At 33.7% G+C, this 14,783-nt stretch overlaps 1 protein-coding gene across 1 annotated transcript in view; it reads right to left on the bottom strand.

Annotated features, from left to right (window-relative positions):
* The window catches only part of PTPRZ1 (protein tyrosine phosphatase receptor type Z1), a 201,056-nt gene that overhangs the window by 31,420 nt on the left and 154,853 nt on the right, over positions 1-14,783 (bottom strand). The window contains exons 13-15 of the mRNA XM_052638631.1: positions 10,834-10,978; positions 3,103-3,194; positions 342-427 (exon numbers count right to left, since the gene is read on the bottom strand). Of these exons, the coding sequence (XP_052494591.1) occupies positions 342-427; positions 3,103-3,194; positions 10,834-10,978 (323 nt within the window). The remainder of the gene's footprint in view (positions 1-341; positions 428-3,102; positions 3,195-10,833; positions 10,979-14,783) is intronic.

The following is a 14,783-nucleotide window of genomic DNA, read 5'->3' as shown; positions in this document are numbered from 1 at the left end:
GCTGAAAATTATGAAATTTACTAGTTTATTATAATCTATATAGTTTAGAAAATTAAAAGGAATCAGTGTCACCAATTCAGATTAAAAAAAGAATACTATAGTTCTGATTTTATGGGAATTAACCATGGTTTTGTTTTTTCCACTAGTACAACTGAATTTTAAAATAGAAAACCAATTTGCTAAATTATATGATCACTATCACACATATCCTAAACTATGGAAATAATAATTTCACTAGAATGGAAATGGTTTCAATTCAAGAAATAGCCTATTGGTGAATTTCAAAAAAAAAAAAAAAACTAATTTCCATACTGTTTAAAAGAGACATATTAAAATCATACCTCAAATTCTTCAGTAAACCCACTACTTGCATGTAAGTCTGCAACATGCTTTGGAAAGTGCTTTATTGGAATTGCTCCAACATCATCTAAGTGAATAAAAAAAATTAAGTTGGAAAGGATAACTCAACAGAAATAAATGTTCCTCTCATTTGTAGGGATTTATAAAGAGCTTTCTTCTAAAACAACTTCAAAATTCAATTAGTCCTATAATCTCGACTGAATCTGTGTTCAGAGAAACAATAAACAACAATTATCAATTTTCCCTACATTTACTATTAATCATAACCTGCATTTTAGAATTCTGATTTTGATCAGGAATCTTTTCCTTTCATATACTAAAGAGAAAATAATTAATTTTCAATGTTAAGTTATAAATAACACCCAATGGACTGCATCACTTTATGGATAATTTTTTTTAACATGAGTGGGAATTGCCTGTCAATTCTGAGGAAAAAATGCAGAAATAATATATTTTCAATGTCATTATGGATTTAACATAATATATAGTGCAATTTCAGTTTTATACAATTGTACAGTTTAGAGTCTCTCCAATAAATTGTCAGATGTTTACATTTGAAAACATTTTTTCTTTTTCTCCATAAATAATAGAAAACATTTATATGCAGACTATTCATTAAGTATACTGTCAAAAACCTTTGGGACTTTTAATCTGTAAAATTTCAAGAATTCTAACTTGAAAAAATGCTATGTAAACAGTCACTGGATCTGTTAATTAATTGTGAAGGGGCCAATTTTTTTTACCTGTTTCTGTTTTTTCTCTTTTTTTCCCCCCTGGAAAGGCTTTCTTAGATTAAACATATTACTAGTTCACAGTGTGCAACTTCACAAGTGATATCTCTGACAAGGAAACATCAAACACATTTCACTAGAAACAGTTATTTACATCAACAGATGTTCAGCATCTAGGCCATTTAATATTTTTAAGCTTCAGTTACCAAGAATTTGTTGATTAAAAAAAAAATTAGAATCCATCTGTTCTCTTTCAGATAAGTGTACCTGAATACTAAAACTGAATTAGTGAGTTAAGCTTAAGAAACACTAGACAAAGGTGTAATTCCACCTTCACACCTACAGAAGCATCTTGCCTGGAAGTAGCTTTTATAATTAGATAAGAAAACAGAAATAACTTGTCACATCTAAGTCATTAGTCCTAAGCTCTGCCAAACCCATGGATATTCCTCAGCAGAGCTAACCTCTTTCCATGAGCAAATTGATTACTTCTCATGTGCTAGCATGTCTTCCAGTAATTTCTTTTACGAATTGGTCTGCAAGTAGGTGAGACTAGCTTATCTTTTTATTTTCTGATTTCACATGAAAGTATGCATATGTTGGGGGTGCTCAAGGGTGCATCCTTGAGAGCTGAGCAGATGAAAGCAGGAGACGCCCTTGATCACCATTCTTCTGAGAAACAGGACAGGGGGTTCTCGATTTCCTAGACAACCCAATTTTGGATTATTTTATTTATTGTTAATAATAAACTGTGTTGGACTCTAGATAATGTTAGAGTTAATTTGCTTACCCATGCTGACAGGGTATGTTGGAGAGGTATGTTTGACAGTGAAGGGAACTAAACCCAACAGATAACTGAGAGCAATCGGTCTCAAAACTTCTAAGTATGTTAATAAGAAATGGTGCTGTACTAAAAGAAATGACAGAATTTTAATATAAACTGGAAAAGCCAATAAAACAGTGGTGGTTAAAGACACAAAGCGGATAAAAGAGGTGAAAGAGCAAAACAGGTCTAACTCCTATGTCTGTTGAAAATTGCAATGAAAATGCTTCTGTTTAATTTTTCTGTTTTTTAAATCGCATGAGACTTCAGAAGATAACATCCTGTAGAATGTGCACCTCAAGCAGTAACATGTGGCATCTCAGATAATTTAAAAAGAGACTTTTGTACAAAGACACGGATAGGAATGTTTCCTTTTGCTTTCCCTGGTCTCCTTGTCCTTGTATCATCCTCTGTCCTCCTGTTCTTCTTCCTTAATTCGCACATTTCTAGACAACTTTTTCTTGTTACCACTTTTCATCCTGAAATGTTATAAAATATTAATTCAAAACAAGTGTCTGCGACCTTAGTGACAATGTGATTTCCAGAGTCAGTGAGAGTCTTAAAGTGACTCCTGTTAATTCTTGAATATTGTTAATTAGGTAAGTTCTGATAAAGCAGTTGATGCTTTTCCAGGTATTCAACGGTTTGACATTTTTACTTAAAATATTTCAGGCAACCACACTTTGTTTGTGCTCATGTTTCTCTTCTACCCTCACCATTATATAGTTTCTTTATTTTCCTCTAATGTAGTTAAGAAAGCTTTTCTCACATTCACTCAGATAATCAGAAAGAAATCAAAGTTTATTCTTACTTTGGTGGTTTTTGTCCTGTCCATCCTTACTGCATTGATTTAGTCTGACTTTTGGTATTTATATATCCACTAAAGTAACTGAAATGACTGAAAGTCAACATTATTCCTTACTTATATATTATTGCTATAAATATTTATGTTCTTTAACATACAACATCTGAACAACTATAAATTATTTTGTCACATCATCTGTATGGTTAAGAATGTTAAAAAATAAGTTAAAAACCTGAATGCCTGATACATAATATCTTAGATAACACAACATTTACTAATCTACATTACAGCATTTGCAAAGTACTTCAACAAGGACAAACCTTTCAACATCATGCTTTTCATTTAACATCTACCAGCTACTCAGGGTCATTTTAAGCTATTACCTGAAATTGGAAAGATAGGTGTTGGAGGTGTGGATATTACTCGAGGGGACGTACTATCCTCTAAATAAAAATGTGCAGTCTGGAAACATTTCCTGGAAAGAAAAGAAGGCAATTTATACTACTATCTGAAATGGACAAGAAGACAACTTCTGAGAGGCTTAAAAATTATGACAGAAATCTTCAGAATTAAAAAACGTAAGTGGAAATCTATTACCTACTTTTACAAAACACAGGTATTAAAGAATTTTACAGCCTCCAAATTTATCTCAGTTTTACCTGTACCAGATGCAGAAGAGCAAGCAGGTATCAGACATGCTATAAGCAAAGGTAACACTTGAACTTGCAGGTGGTGCCAAGGAGTAGGATACCCGACTTACTCTTCTACTGTTGCTGTATACCAGGATGTCCTGCCACTTGGGACAGGATCAGAGTGGAAAAGATAGTCTATCCAAAGCTATTTTTCACTCAATATTTAAAGGACCATGCCATTCTGAGGCTATTCAGCTGCTAGCAGAAGGCAGCAAGGAATGACCAGGTAGAAGCTAATTTCCACTATGGTAACATTTTGATGAAAAAAGACAGCTTTATATTACAAGTGTGACAATGTCATAATGACAAAATGAAGTGAAGAAATAATGAGCATGTAACCAAAAACAGGGGTGATTTTCTCTCCAACAGATGCTAGCCTTGATGAGGGTTTTAAGAATGAATATATTTGGAATCAACCACAACTGTGACCTATAAGGTCACCTGAATCTATTTTCATTTAGATAATAAGAGTAACATCTGGTACGAGCTCATGCAAACTATTGAGAAGAGCAAAGAACCAACTGCTGCTGTAAACTAATGCAAACTATCGTTAATTAAAAAATGTAGATAATTAAAAATGCTAATGACACTCTTTGATGTGGGTCATTTAATTTATTTGAAGCATTACTCATGAGTGGTTAAGTTTAAATGGAAAGATCTGTTTGAGTGAAAATGCCAATCTTGTTTTTCATTTGAAAAATCCAAGCAACAAGGTATTTATCCTAATGAACTTTAACATTTGTTCTTATGACACACTTCAATTGTGATATTTTCTTTCAATAATCAGTTCCCTGCATAAAACTCTTCAGTGGTTTCCCATTGGAATAAGAATGATATTCCATTATTTCAGCAAGGGTGGTTAGACCCTCTGTGACCTGGTTCCCCCTTCATACCCCCACCAGTAGTCTCATTTCTTATTACTTCTGCAACCACTAGGCTCTAACCCACTGGCCATACCTTTCTCCTTCCAAGAAGTCCTGCAATATTATCCCAGGGTCGTGGTTCTTGGTGTTCCCTCTGGCCACTTGCCTCTTTCCCATCATTTACACATTGGCTCAAATGCCACTTCCTCTGAGAGTCCTTCTCTGACCACCTAAGCTATTAATAAAACTATAAGCCCCTCTGGCTAAGTCACTATTCTGCCCCTTTTTTGTTTGCTTTATGGCACTTATCACTCTCTGAAATACTTTATTTATACATTTGTTTATTCATCGTTCATAATTTTAGTTGGTTCTCCCTCACCAGAATTTTAAGTCCCCAAAAAGCAAAGATGCATGTGTGTGCTCAGTCGTGTCTGACTCTTTGCAGCACTATGGCCTGTGGCCCACCAGGCTACTCTGTTTATGGAATCTTCCAGGCAAGAATACTGCAGTGGTTTGCCATTTCCTTCTTCAAGGGATCTTACTGACCCAAGGACTGAAGCCACATCTCCTGTGTCTCCAACACTAGCAGGCAGTTTCTTTACCACTGAGCCCATGTGGAGCCCAACAAAAGGCAAGACACTTGGTCTTAAAGTAGTGTTAGTCCTCATAATAATGTCTCACATGTTATAGGTGCCCTGGAATATTTGTTCAATGAATTCACTGCCATATGTATCAATAGTACAAAATTATATAGTTTATTTATAACTCTAATGTCACACGTTTAAAGACAAATCCAAAGGTAATGATGTGCACAGCAAAAAAAAAAAAAAAAAGCTATCTGCTGTGATAGTATAATCATAATCAAACCTGGGAGAGTATAGATAATCAACAGAACACACTAATGTCTTCAACAGAGAAGAGGTGATGTAGGAGGAAGACAAGTGCATGCACCATCAACTACGATGTGGGGCAAAAAGACCCAAGCAAGGCTCATATCCTGAAGAGTGGAAAAAGCCTGGCAGAGCAATGAGAAATGGGAAAGAGGAGGGCCACAGGTCTCAACATAAAGATTCTTTTCTATTGAAAGTCCATATCTGAGCAGAACTGACACCAGTCTACAGCAGAAACTTCAGGAAAGTGTGGGTCATCTGTGCAACCACAGATGTAGTATCTTCTGCCCCACTGATAGGCAGACACTATCAGAGCTTTTAAGATCACAGAATTAAAAGTCTCTTTGATTCCTTTAAAATACGGCTTTTCTTTATTTTTCAATGAATCTTAAAGTTGTAAAATATTTAATACCTTTAGGGAGCTAGTACAATATCACAGCTAATACCAGAGTCCTTCCTCCAGCATCTCTGACATATAAAAAGGATTCAGTTTGAATCCTTCTGTGACAAGGAGCTTACTTCTCTATGAATCATCTTTAGCTACTACACGTTTCTTACACTAACCCGAAAATCAATCCCTTGTAAGTATCTCCAAATGGTACCCAAAGAGGAGACCCTCCTGTTCCAATGTAACACCTCTTACTATTGATATTTTTCTTACACTGAGCCTCAAACCTATCTCCCTTTTACTTTGACATACTGGCTTTAGTTCTGTACCTTACAGATTTTTAGACTGTAGTATCCAAATCTTTAAATACCTAAACCCTACCTATCTGTGGTCCAAACCTTTTTTGACTTTTCTCCTTGAAGTTTATGTCCAATAACAAACATGTTGTAGGTCAGTGAACATGTCTTGCCTGCTCTAACTCAGTTATTTCTTCTCCCTGCTTTAACCATGGTTCTTCTTCTGACCAAAATGCCTCGGTCACTAACGTGCCATGCAAATACTTCCTTTCAAAAGACAGCTCAGCGGCATCTTCTCTGTGAAACAGCCTCTCATTTCTTAAGCAGATTCTTGCACTCCAGTTTCTGTTTCTATTATAATGAACACAAACGTCCATTCACATTCTTGTTTAAAAAGATTGCTTTGAAAAATATGCTTAATTAATCCAAGAATGACATTTAATTTATTTTAAATATTTTAATTAATTGGTGGTAAAAGTAATCATTTTGTACTATATTTGTTTTGGGCCTTTATCCTCATTATATATATATTTTAAAGATGGGCCCATGTCTTTTGATTTATGTAGACCAAATTTTAAATACAATGCCAGGAGTGCAATAGGTATTAAATGTTGAATGGTTAGATGGATTTCCAGTAGAATTTCCAGTAGAATTCCACCAACCGTAATGTATACAGCTGTATCCTAGACTCTCTTGCCTACTGGAGCCTCGAATGAGATTAACTTAAAATTTCAAAACATTTGGGAGGAAGAGGAAGAGAATATACAGGTAGAGAAGGATGGATTGATGGGTGGATGGATGCCTAGACAGAGGATGTCTCTGAAAAAATGGGAAGAAGGCAACATCTCTTACAATGGGAAAAGGCAAATTAAGACGTATCAGTACCAAGGTTTAAGATGTTGCTAATATTCCTTGTAGTAAATTCCAGCTCTTCTTTTCAGCTATGTAATCAAATATTTGTTGGTTTTAGAAAATAAGTGGTCTAGTAATGTTACTTGTATTAACAGGTAACAAAAGAATCTTATAAATCATACCAATAAGCTTAAAAGTAGGAAACAATTAAAATAGTACAGGATTCATTCTGGATGAAGAGCATCTGTATGTGGCTTAGGAACTCTTTATGGTACAGTCTTACCTAGGAGGTGACACTCTATATCAAAGGTAGCATGGCACTGGGAGTCCTCCATTCTGGATGGTAGCTACCAATGACCCACAAATTTAAATTTAATATCAAGAGAAAAATTATACTGCTTCTCTTCCCACTCTCCCCAGTCAGAACAAGGGTGCCTATGGAAAACTCTGTTCTATATTGCTTTTGATGGAGTGCTGTTTATTTGAACACATTTTTGGTATTTTTCAGATCTAACTATTAAAAAAAGCTCTCCAAAATTTCCTCTTTGTCATCTTTAAAAAGAACTTTTTGAAGCTATTCTTATGGAAATAATTTTGTGTCTTGGAAACTTATGATTTGGCTCATGTAAATTATACCTTAAAACATCTGGAAAATAATTTCAAGGCATATTATTTAATGTATGACAAGATTTGGTATCTATGGTCCATCTGTTCTGTATCAGCAGTGAGTGTCGTCACGTCTATGTGCTAAGTGTTGATAAGACGTCTCCTGCTAATTATCACTCAGCCATGAAGAAAAAAGTGATGACTGTTTTAAACTTGTAGACATAGGTCCTATCAATCAATGTTAATCTGATTATTTAATTTACACCTTTTCATCACAGTATTTGGAATTAAAAGCTAGAAATGTATAATTATTATTCCAGTTTTTGGATCCTTACACAAATAAGAAACAATATTCGTTATGCTGTATTCATCACAGAAACCCTGAAGAAAGTCTGACTCCAATCTAAAAGATGATCTCTCCCCCAAACAGTAAAAAGAGGACACTAATTCCTAGATGGGTGAGTGACTTGCCCAAAGCCATATAATAAATGTTGGGCAGAACTGGAAAAGAGACCCAGATTTTATCGCCTCTGATTTGTTCTGTCTTCTTAACTATGGCATGCTTTCTCTTAAGGTCTATACCAAACATAAAAGACCACTTTGAGTTAGGTAAATTAGGCAAAAGAGAGGATTTATCATACCATTTGTGATTATTTTTTTCTCCCAAAGAATTAGGTTAGAAAAGTGTTTTAATATATAAACTGGAAAAACTTATAAGGACAATGTTACTATTAAGACTCTTGTTGGTATGTCATTAGATTTTTAAACCTTTCTACAGGCTATAGTTTGCACGAAGATCTAAAATGTTTCCATATTGGTGAATGAAATCATGCTCAGAAATGCAGCTACCCTAGAATGTGAATAATTCATACAAACCGTGAAGAATGCACTACCATTGTCATTTTGTAGTTTAGCAAATTACTCCTAGTGTATTCATCTCACTGATTTTAAAAGTTACATTTGGGAGTGAATTAACTTCAAATGGCTGTGAGATGGACAGTTATGTTAAATTTGTAAATGGATAAGAGTAACAAATTTTATCAGAACATTTGATTGTTAGATATAAAATATATACATAAAACTCTAAGAGTGTTCATATTTTAAACTAACACTCTGTACTCAAATTATATGTGTTATTTGTAAGGAAAACAGAAATGTTTCATGGAGGAAGGTCAAATTAGTATTTTCCAACTTATATTTCATCTGTTTTATCCACATAAGTACAGATGGAATGGCCTACTAATAACAAAAGATATAAACCACTCCAGAGTTGACTTAACCATGAAATCTCAAATCGTATTACATAAGGCACTGATTTTCAATTTTGTAGAAACTAAACTTGGAATATTAAGTAACAGATTAAAAAACTCATTCTAATTACTTCAACCTTTTAACTATAAACTATCTAACACTTCAACTGAAATTTATTCTAACACTATTTCCTATGGAATAGAATATGATCTCATTTCCCACCCTATTTTATGTTTGTCTAACTTCAATTCCCATTAACTTCAAAAATTGACTTGGCAGGGAAAATTAGCTTAGATATAAAACAGTAATCTGAACAAACATGATATCAGTGTTGGTAAGAAGTCTGGCCAACAAGTCCCATGGAGAGTAAGAAGAAAAGCAATATGAATTCTTGCTGAGCAAACGTTTATGCATTATTAGGTACTGTGCTGGCGGTATTCTGCTAAACATGAAATCTTCTGTCAAAAGAGGCATTGGTGATTACAGGAATCATTAAAGAAAGCAGTTTTGTTTGCATGATGTTATGGACACAGCAGAATCCTAAGCCATTCATGACAACAAAAGCATGATTTGTTCTCTACAGTCTGCAGTCTACTCTGTTCTGTATAAGAAGTCAGATGTGAAATATGGCTGCTCATGGAAACAGTCTACCTTAGTCAACCAATATACAACCACACACAGCTAGATGATCCAACCCCACAGTTTCAGACACACACAGCTCCTTTCCAGTCTTCCTACCTGCCGGGACCCTGCCTGGCACACCCTTCTCCTTTAGTTCCTTTTTGTGAATCCTATCTAGCTCAAGCTCGACATTTCTCATTTATGCTGCCCATTCTGGCCCATCAAGCTCCTTTTTTCTCTGACTACTCAGCATTAAGACATTTCAGCTGCCGTGCATACACTTCTGTGTAATATTTTACACATTTTTCACGGAAAACTCTTTCTCTTCAATAAGCATAAACATCTTGACAGTGGTGACTCTCCATTCATTTATTTTTTATATGCTCCCACAGTATTTCACACAATACTGAGCACATGGGAAACAGTCAATAAACATACTAAATATTTTTTAATAAACTGAGAAAAGATATTTTGGAATAACACAAAGAGTGGTGATGATAAACTTATAGACAGATGTTGCTAAACTGAACAAAACTCTCTTTTAAAAGGATAAAGTACTAAGTTGTGCCCTTTCTTGGTTTAGATAGGTCTCCTTATATCATCATAAAGTCCTTGCTTTCCAACAGACATGGTTATAGCATTTATACTGATTTATATTACATCCCTAGTAAACATAAATTTGTACTGTGTTCTGTTTGCCTTAGGATCAGACTCTTATGATAGATGCAATGTTCCTTGCCTTTTAAAAGTTTCAATAGGTTATTGATAAGAATGAAGCTATATCTCATCCTCAAGGCAAACAATAATGAATTTTAAAATCCCATTCCTCTTAATATAGTCATTTACTTTATCTTCAAATTGTATTCTATTTTAATGCTTGATTTGTACTTTTGTGTATGTTATCATTTTTTTGGTATTAGCATGCAGTTGATATTGTTCTTGTACAAAATCCACTGCTATAAAAAAAGAGACACAGATGTATAGAACAGTCTTTTGGACTCTGTCGGAGAGGGAGAGGGTGGGATGATTTGGGAGAATGGCATTGAAACATGTATAATATCATATAAGAAATGGATCACCAGTCCAGGTTTGATGCAGGATACAGGATGCTTGGGGCTGGTGTACTGGGATGACCCAGAGGGATGGTACAGGGAGGGAGGTGGGAGGGGGTTCAGGATGGGGACCACGTGTACACCCGTGCCGAATTCATACTGATGTATGGCAAAACCAATACAATATTGTAAAGTAAAAAAAAATATATTTTTCACTATATCAAAAACCATGTTTTCCAAAATAATAACTTTCAAAGTTCAAAAAGCTCAAGAATTTAATTGAGAACCTTAGATGCTATGGTAACATCAGAATGTTCATTAGATTAACATGAAAGTAAAACTGTCAAAATACTGTATTAAATATTAACTGAAGTCAAAGTTCCTCCATTTTACCTTTAATTGTTTGACACAAGTGTGAAGAATAGTCAGATCTTTTATTATTATGTCTTTGGATTCACAAATTCTTCTTACTCAGAGTTACCTGGATAAATTAGCGGTTGCTCTCAAGTAAAGTGAAATTTGAGTATGTTTTGCAGAACATTCAGGTAAAACAAAGGTAAAATCTGAGCTCTATGAAATACACATCCAAAACATTCAACTTACCTCCAGTAGATGAGAATACCCACAAGAACCACTAGACAGATAAAAGTCAGGGCCGACACGATCACAAGGGGTATAACTGCCTTCTTCTCGGATTCCAGCCCCTCAGCTAGACCAATACGAGACTCATGGCTACTATTACTGGCCTCTGTAGTCGGAGAAAATTGAGAAAGTTGATATTTAAGCTTGAGGAAAAAGCACAACATTTTTCAACCGAGTAACTGCAATCTTCTTGCTGTTGCTTACCTTTAAAATTTCTCTGACCCAAAGCTTGAAAAGTAAGGCAATTGCAAAATAAATGAGTCATAGGTGTGAAATATATAGTGTGGGGAATTTAGACAATAATCATGCAATATCTTTATGGTAATAAACTTACTGTGGTGACCAATTTGAAATGTTCAGAAGTATCGAATCACTATGTTGTGCAATAAGGACTAACATGGTGTTACAGATCAATTATACTTCAAAAAGAAACAAACTCATAGAAAAAGAGAAAAAAGTAAATCAGGCTATCAGAGCTGAGGAACTGTAATATCCAACAAAGATTGGTAACCAGGAAGCATAATATTCCCTTGAAAAGCTTGTGAAAAGGGAAACAAAAGTATTAAAATAAAACTATTCAGTTTTTAATAAAAATGATCCAGAAAAACAATGCTACTTACTGAATCACCATATATAATCTTGGTTTCCCAAAATGTAGTGGAAATATTTTTCATCCCACAGTTAGGTAAATAATTAGGAACAATTAATAATTTCATAAAGAGAGACTCTTAGGATAACTCTTCTTACATTAAGATAACCCTTCAATCCAGCAAACTATTTAAAATTTAGACATTTTGAATTCCCTTCTTGCCAACTGTTTTTCTCTATCAAAAATAAAAATACCTTTGCATGTGAATTGAAGGAATGCACAGATCTAAGACATTTTTTTTAAATACGAAGTGTAAATTATGAAAAAGTCTAAATTCTGTCCTTGGGTTATTTCAGAAGATAGAAAATAACTATTTTTTTGTGACAAATCAGGTACATTTTTGTTCTAGAACTTCAAAATCACTGCAAACAAAGCTATCTTTCTAAGTTGTTAAAAAAAAGTTTCAGAACTTCAGAGTGTCAGTGACCAGTCACAATTTCTCCCTTCTACTTTGAGGTGTGTGCAGTGGGAAACCAAGGTGATTGTACATCAGAACTCTAACAGGATGCTACAACAAGCTGACACTGCTACAAACTAACAGTCATCCTGTCCACCTGTAGAATCTCTGGAGTAACTAAGTTTAAATGCCTCATCAGAGTCTACCTTGCTTCCAACATATATGGTACAGTTGGTATAAAAGTACCTATACTAAGTACCTTATTCTTAGTGATAGACAATGGGCATTAATTTAATTGAAAATACTATCAATTTAATGGAAAATATCTGAGGATAAATTTGACAGTCACAGATTCATAAATAGAGCACTGAAATATGTTTAACTGGAGAGAACTTGAGAGTTAAAACGATAGATTCCTTCTGTAAAGAGAGGTGATGCAGAAAGGGTCAAGAATTTAATCTACACATAGGAAATGCATCAAAGGATTATAAGTGGCAACCAAATATTTCAAGATGTGTATTTTTATAATCACAGAAGCATTTGTGAGAAAAAAATAAAATTCAAAGTTGTGATTGGAAATAATGAAACTGTATAAAAAGTGGGAATATTGTAAGTCAATTGATCCTTGAGCTGTAGTTAATATTCTTAGGAGAGAAGGCTAAACTTAGTCTTCTATTACGTTAATCTTACACTCTGGTCATTACCTACTGGATACTCATTCAGAAGCCTAAATAATCTGAGTTTGAGTGAACTGGTATTGCTTTATGAAATTTAGGAAAGCATTTTGTTTTATACACAATTGTCTTCCCATTTTTTTTCTATTGTTACAATAGAAAGTTTGTGGTTAATAAAGGAATTAATCCACTTAGCAAAGTCTCTGGTACCTAGAAATTACAAATGAAGGTTAGTATTATTATCTATTTCAGTCATTCTTGAAGTAGGTCCCCCAGAATAGTGGCATCGGCATCCCCTGAAACTTGTTAGAAATGTATATTTGGGGCCCTTCTTCAACCATCCCAAATCTACTGACAAAGAAACTCTGTGGGTAAAACCCAGCAATCGATGTTTTAACAAGCCCTCTGGGTGATTCTGATCCACATTAAAGTTTAAGAACTAGTGATGTACATTAACTTACATACAAAGTGAGTTTATATAATTTCACTAGTCTTCAACGACTACAAATATTCATTGTAGTAGGCACATAGCTGTATGTGTATATATATATATATGTATTTAGATGTGTACACATCTCATTTATATAGATGTATGTACATACATATATATACACGTCAATCAAATATGTAATACATATGTCAGATATATAACACATGAAATATGTAGCAAATTGCAATATATATATATATGCCATGCATACTATATACATCCATTATACACACACATGCACACACACAGAGTCTTGTACGTAGACTTTACTCATAAGTTCTCTGGGATGTCTGATTTTAAAACAAACCTTTTAACTAGGGAATTAGAATGATAAAGCCAAGATAATTACATATAATGAAACCTAAATATTTTATATGAGCTACCACACGAAAGTAAAAACAATCAACTGGCTGCTTCGTATACTATAATGAAGAGCAACTAGTTATACTGCTTTTTATATTCATTAGTTGACACTAAAATATGGTTGGGTATGGCTCCGTAGTATATATGAGTTACCTAAATGATAAGGCAAGAATGTGCTAATGCTTAGGAAATAAAGAAATAATAATATTGGTTTACAAATTAAGCATTATTTATATTTATATATATTCTATTGTTCTCAATCATGACAATGCAGTCTCTAAGAGACAAACACCAATGACACAAGTTTCAAGTCTGAGTTTTTTTTATTAACTTCCTGTGTGATTTAGATCAAGCAATCTAGTATCTTTAGGACTCAGTCTATGCATTCATAAGTTGCAGGTACTAATATCTGTCTTATCTATATTATTTTGAGGAGCATGTCTTATAAGTTATTCTACATTCTAAAAAACAGGTTATAAATTGGTTAAGTTTCAGAATTAGTCTATATGCATTTGATATAGAGGCATTTTCAATTATTGGATAAGACAAACTACAGATGATTTTTTAGATATGTTTGAAAAATAGGCAAGAATTTTCCCCTATATGATCTTATTTATGTCATCAATTACATTACTTGATGCTGTTAGATGTTATATTCATATTGTTTTCTCATCAGTAGGAAAACATCCTCAAATTAAATAAATCTAATTAGTGCATTGAAGAGAAAATGCAGTACTTTTAGTCAGTAATTTCAGGTTTGACATTTTACAGTATATAGTCTTTCCATAACAGAATCTAGCAATAACACATAGATGATGTCACTATAAAATAAGATAGAAAAATGGATGCATTCCTGATGTTTTCTTTTTAAATCAATCTAATAAAAATGAAAAAACCAAGAAAACTATAATTGAAGCCAGATAACAATTCATATATAAGGTGATACTAATGAATATGGTGACCCATGAATTCATAACTTATTTTCACATAACAGAGTTTAAGTGTTGAAAACTGGAATGCAATGTTGAGTAGGTATCAAATCAGAATGTAGAAAAACTTCTCTATCAAACTGTACATGCTTTTAATTGCTGCTGCACTGAAGGAAAAGTACATAACTCATTCAAGGAAAGGAAATAACAAAGAGGAAAACTATCCTAATAAGATTGGTATCTATGTTCTGGATTTTAAATACCTACTTTTACACAATAATAAGAGTGCAAGATGTTACTTTATTTTTTGACTCACTGTTGAGATTTAAATATCTTTCATTGTTCATTAAAAAAAATGCCTTAAAATGTAGTAAAAGCAAATTATAAAACTTAAGATCAAGGCAATGAA

The sequence above is a fragment of the Budorcas taxicolor genome, chromosome 4 (assembly GCF_023091745.1).
Source record: "Budorcas taxicolor isolate Tak-1 chromosome 4, Takin1.1, whole genome shotgun sequence".
NCBI classification, from domain to species: domain Eukaryota; kingdom Metazoa; phylum Chordata; class Mammalia; order Artiodactyla; family Bovidae; genus Budorcas; species Budorcas taxicolor.
This window is presented reverse-complemented; position numbering and strand designations above follow the sequence as displayed.